This window comes from Xiphophorus couchianus, chromosome 20, assembly GCF_001444195.1.
Source record: "Xiphophorus couchianus chromosome 20, X_couchianus-1.0, whole genome shotgun sequence".
Classification (NCBI taxonomy): Eukaryota; Metazoa; Chordata; class Actinopteri; order Cyprinodontiformes; family Poeciliidae; genus Xiphophorus; species Xiphophorus couchianus.
Window position 1 is genome coordinate 30,159,002 of NC_040247.1, and position 15,395 is coordinate 30,174,396.

The following is a 15,395-nucleotide window of genomic DNA, read 5'->3' on the forward strand; positions in this document are numbered from 1 at the left end:
TCCTCTGATTGGAGGAGAGGAGGAGAGGGCGGGAAGCGGGGAGGGGAACGAAGCCCCCCCCCCAGACCGAAACATCCAGTGAGGGGGGGGAGATGCTAACCGAAGGCGGAGCTAGCTCGGACTCTGAGGAAGAACAGACGGACAGCAGCGATGATGCCCCCCTCCCCGACGCCCAGCTGGCTAAGAGGCCGGCATCTGAGTCACCTCCCGACCTTACCCCCAAGGTAGGGAAGAGAGGAAGGCTGGAGGAACTCTTCGGTTCTTTCGGAGAGGAATCCAGAGCCTTCCTTGCTGGCTCATCCAATGAGGTCTCGTTCCTAGACTTTGCTCACCAATCAACCCCGGAGGACCCAAACAAGGTAACGGCTTTAGAAAGACGGCCGACACCGAGAGTCCGAAGGGGGAATGGAGCTCCAACCCGACCTGCACCACCATGTGGGAAGGAAGAGCTCTGTTCACAGGACAGTCTCTGAACCCGCCTTGTTTTAAATAACCGCCCGTTTTTTAGCATGGGTTTAATTTAGTATTATCTTGTTTTTAATCCTTTAAAATGTCGTACTCGATTTTAGCCATCATACTCATGACTCTCACTTTCTCAACCATCAATGTTAGAAGTGTGAAGTCGCGAGTTAGAGCCCAGAGTGTTTTATCCTTTTTAACCTCCGTACAGTCAGATGTGTTTTTACTACAAGAATGTTCACTCCCGTTTTTAAAGAATTACACCCGGTGGCAGGACTTGTGGCCACGGCCGTCTATATGGAGCGGCTCCAATGAAAATAAAAATGACGGCGTGGCCATTTTAATAAACAACCCGCACATCTTGGTGAAGGGGAGCACCGTGGTGAGAGAGGGACGAGCACTTTTAGCAAATCTGACTTTTAACGGACAGGATTTTAACCTCTTAAATATTTATGGCTTTAATGACAAACACGACAGGTATGACTTTTTAGAGGAACTGCAGCCCCACATGCTGGGAACAAAACCTTTAATAATTGGGGGGGATTTTAATTGCATTTTATCTAGAAAAGATAGGAAAAGAAATAGACAGGATTTTAAGGTAGACAAAACATCACTTTTATTACAGAGAATCGTTAGGGATTTTAAACTAGTGGACTGTTTTAGAACTATGCATCCTGGAGAGGAGGGCCACACCTGGTTCAGTGGTGATGGCTCTATGGCCTCTCGCATTGATTATTTCTTCATCAGGGATTGCGCCCTAACTGATGCTAGATTGTCACCAGCTTTCTTTTCTGATCACCTCCTTCTGTCCTGCACGCTTTCACTTCCTTCAGGTGCGACGACCGGGAGAGGTCTGTGGAAACTCAACCGCTCCCTGCTGGAAGACCAGGTTCTGGTCGGCCAGTACCGGGAGCGGTACCACGAGTGGCAGACCCTCCAAGACCTGTACGAAACACGAGCACAGTGGTGGGAGATGGTGAAAGGTAGGACCCAGACTTTCTTTCGACAAGCAGGGAAAAATAAAAAGAGAAAAGAACAGAGATGCATGATGGGGCTGCAGAAAAGATTACAAAGATATTATTTTCTAAATCAAAAGGGAATGGATTTTAATAAAGAAATAAGAGAAGTAAAAAAAGAAATGAGCATTTTAGCAGAAATAAAGAGTAAGGGAGTAATATTAAGAAGCAGAGAGAGAGAAATAGAAGAAGGAGAAAAATGTAACAGATACTTTTTTAAGAAAATTCTAAACAATCCAAGTTTTATCTCTGATTTAAAGTCAGAAAATGGAAACATTGCTTCTAACATAGAAGAAAAGAAAAAAGTAATTGAAAAATACTATAGTGATTTGTACTCAGAAAAAATGGTAAAAGGAAAAAATATAAAAGAAACTTTAAATTTCCTTGAGAAAAGTATAGAAGAAAGTAGTTTTTTAGAGCAGGATTTTACCCTTTTAGAGCTTTTTCAGTCAGTGAGAAGTTTTAAAAGAGGAAAGTCTCCAGGCTCAGACGGACTCCCTATAGAATTTTATTTAACCTTTTACGATATTTTAGCACCGGATTTACTTACTGTTTTTACTGATTTTAGCAAACTAGACACACTCCCCGATAGTTTTAGAACAGGAATTGTTACACTTTTATATAAAGACAAAGACAAGACAGATCTTAAAAACTGGAGACCGATTACCCTTTTAAACGTTGATTGTAAGATTTTTAGTAGACTTTTAGCAGCCAGGATGCGTCGAGTGTTGGGGGATCTAATCCACCCGGATCAAGCCTGCGCCGTCCCGGGAAGGAGGATCACGGACAGCCTGGTACTGATCCGAGACACCATCTGTTTTGCGAGAGACAGACACATTCGGCTGATAGTCCTAAATCTAGATTTCGAGAAAGCGTTTGATCGGGTCTCGCACCAGTACCTCTTCCAGGTACTGCAAAAAATGGGTTTTCCTGGGAGGTTCGTAGCGTGGGTGGGACTGCTGTACCGAAACATCTCCAGCAGATTCATGGTTAACGGGTTTCTGACAAAAGCAGTGAAAGTGAACTGCGGTGTCCGTCAGGGTTGTCCGTTATCCGCCCTTCTCTATGTGGCCTGCGTCGAGCCGCTGGCGCAGATCTTGAGAAGGGACCCACAGATTTTAGGTGTAACGATACCGGGGAGTGGAGGGCAGGTAGCGAAATGTCTTTTATACATGGATGATTTTAACATTTTATGTACAGATCTTTTATCAATAGATAGGATTTTTCAATTAACCGATTGGTTTGGGAAAGCATCAGGGTCAAAATTAAACAAAGAAAAAACAAAAGCAAAATTTTATGGACCATGGAAAGAGAATGAAAAATTAGGATGTCAGTTTCAAGTAACGGAAGAAGAACAAAAAATACTGGGAGTAAAATTTGACAAACATGGAGAAGGAAAGACAAACTGGATTGAAATAACAAGAAGAGTAAAACAGCGACTGGGATTCTGGGGGATGAGGAACCTTACGATAGAAGAAAAGATTTTAATAGTTAAAGCTGTGATTTTACCAGTGTTTTTACTCACCAGTGCTGTTTTTATCCCTCCTAAGAGAGTGTTTTTAGAACTACAACGAGCCATTTTTTATTTCATATGGAACTCTAAATGGGAAAGGATAAAAAGAGAAATCATGTACAAACCCAAAGAAAAAGGAGGAAAAGGAGTCCCAGACCTTCACTTGTTTTTAGGCAGCCATTATACGAGCACGCACCTGAAACAAGCAATGAACCTTTCCAGCAATAACAAAACAAACACGATGACCAGATTCTGGTGTGGGTCCTATCTTAGAAAACTAAAAATGATAAAAAGTGATTTTAGAACTCCAGTAGCTTTTAACCTTCCTCCAGCATATGCTTTTATACGGAAATTTTTAGAACATTTTAGATTGGAAGGAGAGGAGAGCAAGATTTTAACAAATCATCGTCTTATTATTTCTGTTGTGCAGGGCCGGGAACCAGTGACTCCAGTGCGCGGCCTCCTGTATGGAGATGCCTCCACCGTTTGGCGCAACGTGAGCCATCCCGTCCTTTCAAACAGACTCCAGGACCTGTCATGGATGGTGGCTCATGGGATCCTGCCAGTCAGAGCCGTTATGCACTCCCGCGGCATGTCTGCAACGTCCATCTGCCCCCGACCCGGTTGTGGCGCGCCGGAGTCGGTGAGGCACCTGCTGTGGGAGTGCAGCGCTGCTGTGGACCTGTGGGCAAAAGCCGGCTCCTTGCAATTCCCACACTTGCCAGCAAAGGAGGTCCTCCATGGGCAGCTAGTGCTGTACGGGGTGAGCCAGCAGAAAATAACGAAAAAGGACTTTGCTGAGATCTGGCTCACCCTAGCCACCATCAAAGACGCCATTTGGACCTCCAGAAACTTGCTGGTGAGCAGGCGCAGGCAGATGCCCCCCGTGGCTGTGATCCGGATGGCGGCAGCAAAAAGAACAACATCAAGGGCTGCAGGTGGCGCGCCAAGGACACAGCCACCAAGAAGAATCGCCTGCGCCTCCGTGGACGAAGGAGCCGGCGCTCCACGAACAGAGGTCCAAGCAGCGGCGGCCTGGCTCTCCGGGTGAGGCAGGAGGGAAGGAGCTTCAGGGCAGGTTTCCCCTCTGAGCACCAGCGCTGTTTGGAAGGACGGGACGGCTCCGGACTTGGGAAGGGGTCACCCCGGTCCTGCTCAACTTTTAACGCACAGAGATTTTGTGTTTTATATTCTTGTTCTTAGCTTCTTTTAGTCTGAACTGATGATTTTGTAAGTTATTGAAAATTTCTGTATAACTGAAATAATGTAATTTTTTAAATGCTTACAGTAACAATAAATACTTTTCGAAAGAAAAAAAAAAAAAAAAATGTTGTAACTTTGCTCCCCAATCGAAGCAAGTCTACTGGACTATCAGTTGTGAAAACAGCCTCAGACTAGAGTTATCCCTCAAGCCGGTTCTGCTGCTCATCAAACCTGGAGAGACGGTTATGAACATAAAGACGCTTCTCGCTGTGCTCCGGTTTCCAGAGCGGGTCTTCCCCGTTTAGAGTGCGAATCGCAGGGAGGGCGGAAACACAGCCTAATTAAAAGTTGTAACTTGGAAGCATGCTGATTGTGAATCACTTCAGAGGATGCTGGTGGGCTTACTGTTGATCTCAAGCTGCTCGAGCAGCTAATTAAAAGAAAGAATAAATAATGATACGGCAACCTAAATTGGTTACAGATTGCCGATTAACGCGCCCTGCGAGCCGGCTCCCGCTCCTGAAGCCAGCTCCGACAAGCCGGGCTCGGCTTGTCGGAGGGCGGCTCCTCCTTTGGTTTCCATCCTTGTTCCTTATTAACAGGGAACCGAGCGGTAAGCAATCATGTGCAAAAGAAAAAGAAAAAAAAAGACTTGTGTGGGGAAAAGAGAGAGGAACCCAACTGTTTCTATGGCAACCTGTCCTCGCTCTTTGGAAAAGAAAAAAAAGAGGGAGATTTTATTTTGAAGGACGCTCTTCTTTGTCTTTCCTCTTTGTTCTTTATTCGGGCGCCTGCGAGGTGATCAAAGGTGTGACAGGTAGATGAAGCGCAATAATAAAGCAGACAGAGTGGGGGTGCAGGGGAGATTGGGGAAGGGGGGATGTGGAGCTCAAAAGGAAAAACTGCTGAAATACTCTTCTGTTTAAATCACGGAAGTCCAATTTGAGTCTAAAGTCCTTCCCGCGTCCTGAAAAGCCGCCCGACTCCAGCGGTCACGGTTAGTGTCGCTCGCCGTCTGCGTGACACAGAAGGTTGTTTTCACGGCCACAATTTAAGGCAGAGGCAGTGGCAATAAAGCCCCGCGATGCATTGTGAGTTTATTCTCCAAGCTTCCTCCCTCTAATCAGTGATAAACCTCCACCCCCGTTCCTCCCTGGAAAGGAAAACAAAAAACAAAAAAAACATGCATGAAGGCACCAGAAGTGGGTTACGTGCAGGAAACAGAAAGCTTTGAGGGATGACAGGGCGGGAGAAAAAATATAATAATAAAAAAGAATACAGGCGCCTGACATCACAGCAACAAAGATAGGAGATTTAACAGGAGAGATGGCAGATCAGTCTGCAAGGCCACAGCTGCTTTTTATGAGGAGGAGATGAAGAGTTCAGGTTGGAGGAAAACAAACAGATTGTTGGTGAAAGGTGTGTAAGGACAGCTGCTCCGGTCTGTCCTGTGTTATGGTAGGTTGTGTTAACTTTAGCTGTGTGACAAGTTGGTTCAGAGTAAAAAGAACGATACCTAAATTAGCTGGTTAAATAAAAGTCCTCAAAGTAATAAAGTTTTCCTGGAGTGAGAACGGTGTGTGAGTGGAAACTCACAGAGTTTAGCTGGAGATCTGACAGTCAGTCAGCCAGTGACTGTATCTGAGGTCAAATACTGAGAAATTGGATTTTCCTGTGTTACCAAGCTGGAAAAGGATTCATGGTTTTTGATTTCTTCTTGCAAGTAAACATCCTCCCAGCACTGTGGCACGCTGTTTCACTCCTGCTGCTGCAAACTGAAAACCAAAATACAAATTCACAGCAAGCTGCTGCATTCAGAGGTTTCCTACTTAGTAGAATTCAGAAATGCTTTATTGAACCCAAAGAGAAATTAAATGATGTCATAACTCTTACACTGCACTGCAAAAACTGAAAATCTTACAAAGAAATTTGGGTCTATTTTCTGGGGCAAATATCCTAACACTGAAGAAGACACTGAGTGCAACAACCTTCTGAGGAAAAATGTCAGATTTTAACGATTGTAGGATTTCTCTTTTGTCTTTAGTAAAGACCACGAGCCATCTCTACTGGCAGCGCTAGACTGGAGCGTTTGTTTTGATTGAATTTATCCTGGAAATGCCCTGCGTTGTAGTCCACTTCCTGCTTCCTGCTCCAAAAGGAAGCGGTCCAAGCGTGTATATGATTACTTGGCGTTTACATAATGCATTGGAACTGCACCAGAGTTTGCTTTTTTCGGTCCACATCACAATTATATCTTGCATTCACACCTCCCCAAATAAACCGAACTTTTTAGGCAACCAAGCTGGATATTAATGCCTATTTTGTCTCCTATAGCTGCTAAAATGCTCTAAAGTATTTATTGTAATGGAACAATAAATCAGAATCACTTTGTGTGTATACATTTTAAAGTTTTGAAATGTTTTCAAAACTTTAAAATTTTAAAATCTAACGTCTGCCCTTAGCTTCCTCTTTGTACTCATCACTATGCCACTGTCATCTAATTAGATTAATTGGGGTCATGAGGATGTGTGTGTACTTCATGACACATAAATGACGTGACATGAAGAAATGATGCCACACCCCCGTGAAATCGTTAATATTGCTAATTCTTGTTCAATATATCACATAAGTGTGTTTGGGGGGGGAAAAGATCAGCAGGGCTGAAAACACAGGCAGACGTTTTCAATTTGATTGTAAAATTCAAAAGTGGGAAACAGAGGATGGTGAGCAGAGCGTGAAAAAAGAACTATTCCCTCCACTGACAGATAGCTGACAGCCCGCATCACAGCCGGATGGATGAAGAGTTCCTCCAATCATCTGTGGAGAGACAGGCCTCCGTCTCTGGGGTGAGCGCTAGATGACACAGGCCAGCGTTTCTCTGGCTGACTGGATCAACCTGCTGAGCGTCTGCAGGAGCAAGAAACCAAAGAAAGAAAAAAAGAATCAGTTTCTGTGCTGCTTTAAAAGGACTTTATAAAAGGCTGTTCTGCTTAAAAGATTAAGTTTAAACATTACTTTAATTTATATTGAATAATTAAAGGGGCAGTGTTGTGTCAAATTGCCTTCTTTTGTTTTTACTTTACATCTTGTTATGTCATTCTCTCATCAAAAACATAGCTGGAGTGTTGCCTTCTCTTATGCATGTTTGAGAAATTCTTTCATCTCCATGGCAACCATTCAGCTGTGGAAAAATGTCTGGGTGGATCTAGCACCGCCTTCAAGACGAAGCTCCTGCTCTGAGCTGCCCTCCCCCACTCAGCTCCTTCAGACTAGCCAGCAGCAATTAGCAAACCCCCGTTAGAACTGCACATCTACTACATTATAAGAGCTACTTCTCAGTGAAACGCTGGTAAACATGTTGGTAAAGGGTTAATACAGGAGCCATGTTGTGATGACTTCCTGAAGGCGGAGCTTCAGAAAGAGCAGGAGTTTCTTAAAGAGGCAGAGTTAAAATACAATGTCAAATTTCTTTAAATCCATATTTGATTAATACAGCATTTTTATAACAACTGAAGGTAACATAGATACTTAATTGTGCTTCAAAATGGCACTATGTGCCTGCAAAACGGATCATTTTGCCCCTTTAATAATTGTAGATACTGACTTGTAACTTTTTTTCAGAATATTTAAACCCTTTAACATTTTCTCATATTTTTATCCCATAGAGCAACACAGTGGAAAATTACCCAATAATGTACTTCAATGAAACCGGACTTCACTCTTCACTCCCACTGTTCACATTTTTTGATGCTTTTTTCCCCCCCAAAAAATGTTTTCTACAATTGAGATCAATATGTAAATTGATTAATGATTTAACTGCCCTGTCATTCAAATAATTACAGGGCCATAAAAGCAGTTTGACAAATAAATGACTGTGCCAGTAAATGAAACAAAATAATAAAAAGAAGAGATACGTTTAATAATTGATCGATTAATTGGATATAAATATTTATTTCTACTTTCATTTTTGAGTGTTGTAATTTATCTTTTATGCTTTAATTTTTTACTTAAACCAGTATTTTCATGTCACACTCTTATTCTTGAGTGCTCTGGTTTTTCATTTGTTTATTTATTCCAGGTAAATTTTCCACTGTTGATTTTTCCAAGTCCTTTTTCTTCCATCCAATATTTAAAACATCTTCATCCCCCTAAATATACATGTTATTTTTTCTAATTATTTCTCTGTCCTTCCTTGAACTCTGATGTATAATATACATTTTTATTTATTTTAATTTGCTTTGTTATACCTTTGCTGCCATTTATGGTGTTGTTTTAACTGATTGTTTTCATGGGAAGCATTTTGTAACAATTGTTTTAAAAAGTACAACACATACACAGCATTATTAACATTAGTAATATTTTTTTCTTTTCCTATACTTCTGTTGTGTTTTTTTTTCTTTCTTTCTTTCTCGCCAATGATTTATCACAATAACAAAAAAAATCCAACGTTGTCAGATGACCTCATGTGAAAAAGTTTCAGTGGTAGTTCGGCTTTTGAAGGCTGAACTACCACTGGAGTTCACTGGTAGTTCAGGCTTCCACTGAACTACCGCTGTTCAACAGGTGTGGTGTGGGTCAGTGCTGCAACCTTATGCTTTTTAAAATACATTTATTGCTTCAGATGAAGCAACAATTAGACTGAAAGGAGAATGCAGCATAAAGTTGGAGCTCAGACAATGCAGAGTTTACCGAGTCATCGCTTTTGGACCTTGGTGTGTTGCCGTGGAAAACGCTCACGTTGCATAATGGGAGGAGCCAGAGCTTCACACTGTGCCGGGATGCATGTGGAAATACTAACAGGCTTCTTCCTCCTGCTGCTCTGTTCTGCAGGGCCCAGCAGGCTGAGATGACAGAGCGTCCAGGCGGCCTGAAGTTCCTCTGACTCCTCAGCAGAAACCTTCAACAGAACCTGAGGTCCAGCTTCTCCCGCTCCTGTTTCCTCCACCCCACCGTTTCCTGAACCCCTCCTCTGGTCATGGCGCTCCCCAGTGCCAACGAATTCCACTGGCAGAGCCTGGCGCGTCTGCCCTGCGGCCGCGTCTACCACTCTCTGTCTGAGGTGGGGGGGCAGATGTACATGCTGGGGGGCTGCGACGCTGCGGGGCGGCCGTGCCCCGGACTGGACCTGTACTCTCCTGAGGTACCAATCAGTACCACCTGGATGCTTATGCTGCATAATTAGACATATTTGGCTTTTTTTTTTAATGTTCTCTAGAAATGAAGTGCGCCGTATTAGATGCTTCGGTATGATAATCATATTAGGAATGATTTCTTTTTTTTTTCTTTCTTTCTTTTACTAAACTTGATGGGTTTTTTATGCTTTTTCTTTTTTTTAAATAATAGAATGTGTACAGTACATTCTGAAACTTCTGCACTCTTACTCTGTTAACCTAAAATCCTCTGGGTGAAAACTACAAGCCCAACATTCCTACATGTGAACAATTTCTGGCAGATGGTAAAAATATTGTTATAAAAGTAAACCTTAACACTTTTGATGTGATAATATAATTCAGTAACTGCTGCTGCCTTAAACCACAAACAGCAACATGAGAAGGTGACCGTTAGGAAATGCAGGGGCGTAGCCGGAGGGGGGTTTGGGGGGCCTGTCGCCATGCCTGCCAAGGGATTGGTTGTTTCCACAACTGTGGAACAAGCAGTTCCCCTCCAAAACAGGTGGTGGCAGCAGTGACAATATTACTCTATACTCTTATATTTATTAACATAGCAACACTTTAAAGAATATAGCATTTGAAAAACAAAAAGAAAATAGTTATTTTGAAAACACATGTTTGGAATCAAAGTGGCTCAGTCTAGCCTCCACAGGAAATCTTTCTTATTTTATTATTATTCTTATTATTATTTATTTATTAATTAGGGAGAAATGATCCCCTCGTTACCTTGTGTTTTTACCGTTTTTACCGTTTTGTGTGTTCAGGGGGACCGCTGGATAGGCTTGGCCCCGATGCCCACCCCCCGCGCAGGCGCGGCCGTGGCCGTGCTGGGGAAGCAGATCCTGGTGGTGGGCGGAGTGGGAGAAGACCAGCGCCCTCTGAAGGTGGTGGAGATGTACAACACGGAGGAAGGCAGGTGGAGGAAGAGGAGCGCGCTGCGGGAGGCCCTGATGGGCGTGTCCATCACTGTGAAAGGTATCCGCGGTTACGCAGTAACTCCTCTGGATTTATCTTCTTACTAGTTATGAATCCTGTGAAAATAAAACAGTTTCCAAAGAAGAAAGGAGCGCAGCTCTTCAATCAGATAATAGTGAAAACAAAAGGAAAGATGTCCACAATTTTCTCATTTTGTCTAATTAAGGAGCTGCTTTAATCAAGTCCAATTTGATATGATTAAAATCAAATTGCCCAAACAAAAATCACCACCAATCATCTCACATTTGTTCAATGGGCTTGTTGCTCATCAGAAATAAACTTTGTAACATGGTAATAACTGCCATGCTAAAGTTTAGCCTCTTCTGTTCTATAAAGAAAAGTGCAAATGAACAGGTTTATGTAAAGTGATGAGAAAAAAATTAAAGGGGAAGAACTGGATGAAATATGGTGCAGAAGTGGCAGGCGCTGGAGGTCTTTGAAGCCCCGCTGGCAGCAGTTAAAGCTCTCAGTCTTCTCGGATGAGCATGTTGAGGCTTTTCACACCTGCAGTTTATCCCGTTCATCCCAGCAGATCCTCCCAGACTCTGTCGCTCCTGTGAAGCTGCCATCTTCAATTCATGTCGAGCCAAACAACCCAGATTTAGCTCCCGTGGAACATCTGTGGACTGACCTGGATGGGAGGGATGCTTTAAATTTTTTTTTTTTACAAACGCTTGTAAATCTTTGATGAGCTTAAAAAAAAAGAAAGAAAGAAAAAAAAAAGGAAGCGTAGGCGTAACATGTAACGATGGGTCAAATCCTCCTGACCACAGAACCGTCCGCCGTCTGACCAAACGATCGGTGCAAACAGATGAAAACAAATACTCCTTTTCGTGTTGACTAAATGAAGCATTTGTTATTAATATTTTTGAGAATCTTTATTTATATTACATAACAAACTCCAGGTAATTAGGTATTGTTTTTGTTTTCCCCAAATAAATCTAAAGTGTTAAAACTTCTCCCGCCCTGTCAGTTTATGAAAATGTGTCGAGGTTTCATCTTCATAGTTAACACCTTTTCCCGCCGAACGCAGAGACACTTGAAAAATGAGCAAAGTTAAAACATAACAACGCAAATTCTTCCTTTCCTCCGCTGTCTGATGATAAATGCTGCGTCCTCTCTTGCTCCAGCCCTCTTCCCGCTTTTCCGTTCTCGTGCCTGACGTGTCATTCCAAAGTGCCAGACGTTTGACTGTTGCATTTTTATTCGGCAGCAGAGCCTCCTGTCCTCCTCCCGTCTGTCACAGGCTCTTGCTTTGTCACGAGCCAACTCACCGTTTCCACCGGCGAGTTGAAATTTATAAAAAAAGTTGGAAGCGAGGGAACAGGTTTTGTCCGATGTTAAGTATTTTCATATTGGCCTCCGGCGCGGTCACCGGAGGAAAAACCTGCTGAAAACAGCCTGTTCTTAATTTATTTATACTTTAGCGTCCATGTGACCAGAACCGGATGGATTTCAAGACAACGCAGCAGACCTGCTGTGTCCAAAATGCTGTTGCCACAAAACGCTGCGAGACGACATGCAACGGTTCCAAAATCTCCTCTTCAGCCATCTGTAGTGTGACCAAGTCAGAAAAATGTGAGAATCCTTCAGGACGCAGCAAAGAAAGAAAGAAAGAAAGAAAGAAAAAGAACTCTGGATGTTCACTAGGGTACCAGGAGACCTGGGCCCAGTTAAACTGCTGGCCTTTAACTGGCCAGCAGGCCTTTAACTGGCCACCAGTGGAATCCACTAAATTCCACTGGTGAATTTAGTGGATGAATTTGTTGAATGTGGACAGGATGGACAGGTTCTGTGCCAGTGTGGGAATGTTGAGCCGTCTGTGTTGACAAGATGAGAAATCCATTTTTTTTTTTTTAGAGACTTTGTGTTTATTACTGCAGATGCAACTTGTGCAAACCTAAGAAAACATAAATCTAATCCACAAAGTTCAGATGTTCAGTGGTTCAGCATATATTTTTTGGGATTAACTGATTAATAGCTGGACTGAAAAACATGCTTAAAAGGACATTTTTGTTTGTTTGTTTACATGCCATATTTTCCGGACTATAGAGCGCACCTCACTATAAGCCGCACCAACAAAGTAAAAAAAAAAAAAAAGGAAACGTACATATATAAGCCTCACTGGGTTATAAGCCGTTGGTATCTCTGCCGCTCTCGGTTTTCCAAAAGAACGCAGCAGAGAGAGCGTCCTAATAAACCTGCTATTAAGGACACACGATTATTTTTGAGTTATCAATTAATCAGTATTAATTGTTTCAGCCCTATGCAACACTATGCACCATCAGTTAGAGGCAGGTTGTCCAGGTCCTGAAGAAAAGGTCTTTGACCCGGCTCAGTGCAGGCAGGTCAACTTTATTTCTAAGGTACCATTCATACACAAGGCAATCACTTACAGAATATCAAAAGCCAAAACATGACTTGCTTTTAAGAATGTGCCTTAAATAGATCTTATGTCAAATATAACATTGCAGAAAAAACAACTTACTGTTACAGGAAAACCATTTATCTCCCGACATCGATGGCCGTGCTAGCTAGCAATAGCATTCACAACAGGCTATGCTAGTTACTGCGTAGCAGAGACCAAAAGGAGCAAGGGGAGCGACTGCGATTGTGATTGACAGCGCTAAGACCCGCCCCCTGGCTCTGATCGGTTGCTTCTAGGTAGAAGGCAGAGGAGCTCGATTGTTTTGTGTCATTTATAACAAACCATCACAACATGGTGACAATTTCAACATGTAAACAGTTTTTTTTGTTTGGTTTTTTTTAAAAGTTACTTTACATCAAAAACAACATCGCAGAAAAACCAACGCTGCTGAATTGTCTTTTCAATATTTTAGACACGCTCCATGGAAACATTTGTGAATACGTTGATCTTCTGGGGGGGGGAAATCTGCGAATCCGTGAATCTGCCAATACTAAATAGGGATTTGTTGTACATTAATGTTGTTGCATTCTTTTTTTATTATAATGAACAGTTCTGATCAACTAAAGAGAAGTTTCCTAAAACGTCTGTCTGTGGTAGATAGCCGTGCTCTGGCTGTTGGAGGAATGGCCGCTGACCTGCTCCCTCGCAGCGTCCTGCAGCAGTACGACCTCAGAAAGGACGTCTGGGCGCTACTTCCTCCCATGCCGACTCCTCGCTACGACGCCAACTGCCACCTGCTGGGCAACAAGCTTTATGTTGCAGGTAACTCTCCAGAATAAACCAACTTTCTGCTCTGTTTTTGGCACCTTTTCCAGAAAAGAAAAAAAAACACGCACTATTGTTTTCCTGCAGGTGGTCGCCAGTGTAAGCGACCAGTGAAAGCTTTTGAGGTGTACGACACAGAAGCACGCTCCTGGACCTCGCTGCCTGTTTTGCCGTGTAAGCGCACCTACGGGGGTGTGGTGTGGGATTCTGCTGGGAGGCTGTGTCTGCTGGGAGGATTACGGCAAGGAGGAGGACACCAAAGCTCCAAGTTCACCAAGAACGTCAATATTTTTGATACCAATCAAGGTACAGAAACACATGTGTTGTCTTCAGGGGGTTTTGTTTGCACCCATTGCAGTGTTTTGGCCAGTCACCAATCTTTAAAAAAGCCTGACCTTTAAAATCGCCAATTCTGATTTTGTCCGATACAAATATTTTTTTTTGTCTGAAATGTGGCTAAATATAGCAATAAAGCCCCTGAGTTAACAACAGTGGGGCGACTGTTGTTAACTGCAAACATGCAGACATGACCTGGTGGGCGGGGCTAACAGTCAAACCTGTCAGGGGAGCAGAAGAGGACAGTGGTTGATTTTTAGACCTTTACTGAGTTAAATAAAACCAGCTTCACACATAAGTATCGGTCGATCACCAGTCTCCCAAAATGAAGGAAATTGGCACAGATAAATCAGTTGGCCAATAAATCGGTGAACTGCATATGTGCCATACTGATCATGCAGTTAACCCCCAAATTATTCTTACATCCTGGAAGATTCAGTGGTTAAAGTAATATTTCAATTTTATGAATGTATATATTTTTAATGACCAGAAGTAATATTAATAAAATGTCCCGGTTTGAGTACTTAGAACTTGAACCCAAGTAAGAGTAGCACTACTTTAGCATATTTTTACTCTGATCTCTGGTGTTAATACAGTATCTATGACATGATGAAACAAAAATCGTTTCAAAAAATATAACTTCTTAACACAGAAAACATGTTTGTAGGTCATCTGAATTTAACAGCAGGTTTTGAACACATCTTCACCACTTTTTCTGTAATGTTCAGTTTGAATCGACTGGAGAAGTGGGATCGTGTTGAGCATTGTTGGCGTTTTGCGGCCGGCCGTGATAACCACGTAGAGCAGCAGAGTTCGATCAGCAGGGCTCCACTTCCAGGAGTCGGTTAGCTTGCTGAGAAGTTGTGGGTGGCAGCCTGTCTCCTTCGGCGTTTTCTCCAGAAGCTCAATATAAAGCCTTCTCCATCACTCTCTGTTTATTCTGTGCAGGGTCTGAAACTGACGTGTTGCTGAGAAACGCTGAAAATGACTCTTGCCTTGTGTTTTCTTTTTATTGACAATTGCAGAATCTTTGGGGCCTGCTGACGCACACAGCATCATCTCAGAGTAGCTTGTCAAAATTGTGTTATAAAATAGCTGACCTTAGCTGGGGGCTCAAACATCGTCATGTTAAGGCTTTTTTGTTCATGGTTGTAGCTTCATTCAAATTCTTACAAACGTTTTCAGAATCCCCAAGGTTCCATCTGTGACTCACGCGCTCACATCCAGGTTACCTTGTGCGTCTCTGGGTCGGTAAAATCCTCTGAAGTGCATCAGCAACCTGCTGCCCAGAAGGTGCCACATTTATCAGCATTAATTCCACAGAAGAACAACTGGACGGCCGCTGCAGTCCCAGAGAAACGTCAGCTCGAGTTTGGGATTTTCAGTTTAACTGCACGAGACGCAGGAGAGGTGGAGACGACGTGTCGGCAGCGGCTGAGGATGCCGGAGGCACATTTACATTGTTCTGCTTAAAGCTGGAGGATGTAGCAGAAGTACTGCTAAATATGAGGAAAAAATATATATATAAA

General features: G+C 42.9%; 1 protein-coding gene across 3 annotated transcripts in view; it reads left to right on the forward strand.

Moving 5' to 3' along the window:
- klhdc8a (kelch domain containing 8A) overlaps positions 1-15,395 on the forward strand; it is a 55,933-nt gene that overhangs the window by 24,735 nt on the left and 15,803 nt on the right. For all 3 annotated transcript variants that reach the window (XM_028003197.1, XM_028003195.1, XM_028003196.1), the window contains 4 exons: positions 9,022-9,331; positions 10,127-10,337; positions 13,363-13,527; positions 13,618-13,836. In XM_028003197.1, coding sequence (XP_027858998.1) covers positions 9,167-9,331; positions 10,127-10,337; positions 13,363-13,527; positions 13,618-13,836 — 760 coding nt within the window. In that variant the 5' untranslated portion in view covers positions 9,022-9,166. The remainder of the gene's footprint in view (positions 1-9,021; positions 9,332-10,126; positions 10,338-13,362; positions 13,528-13,617; positions 13,837-15,395) is intronic.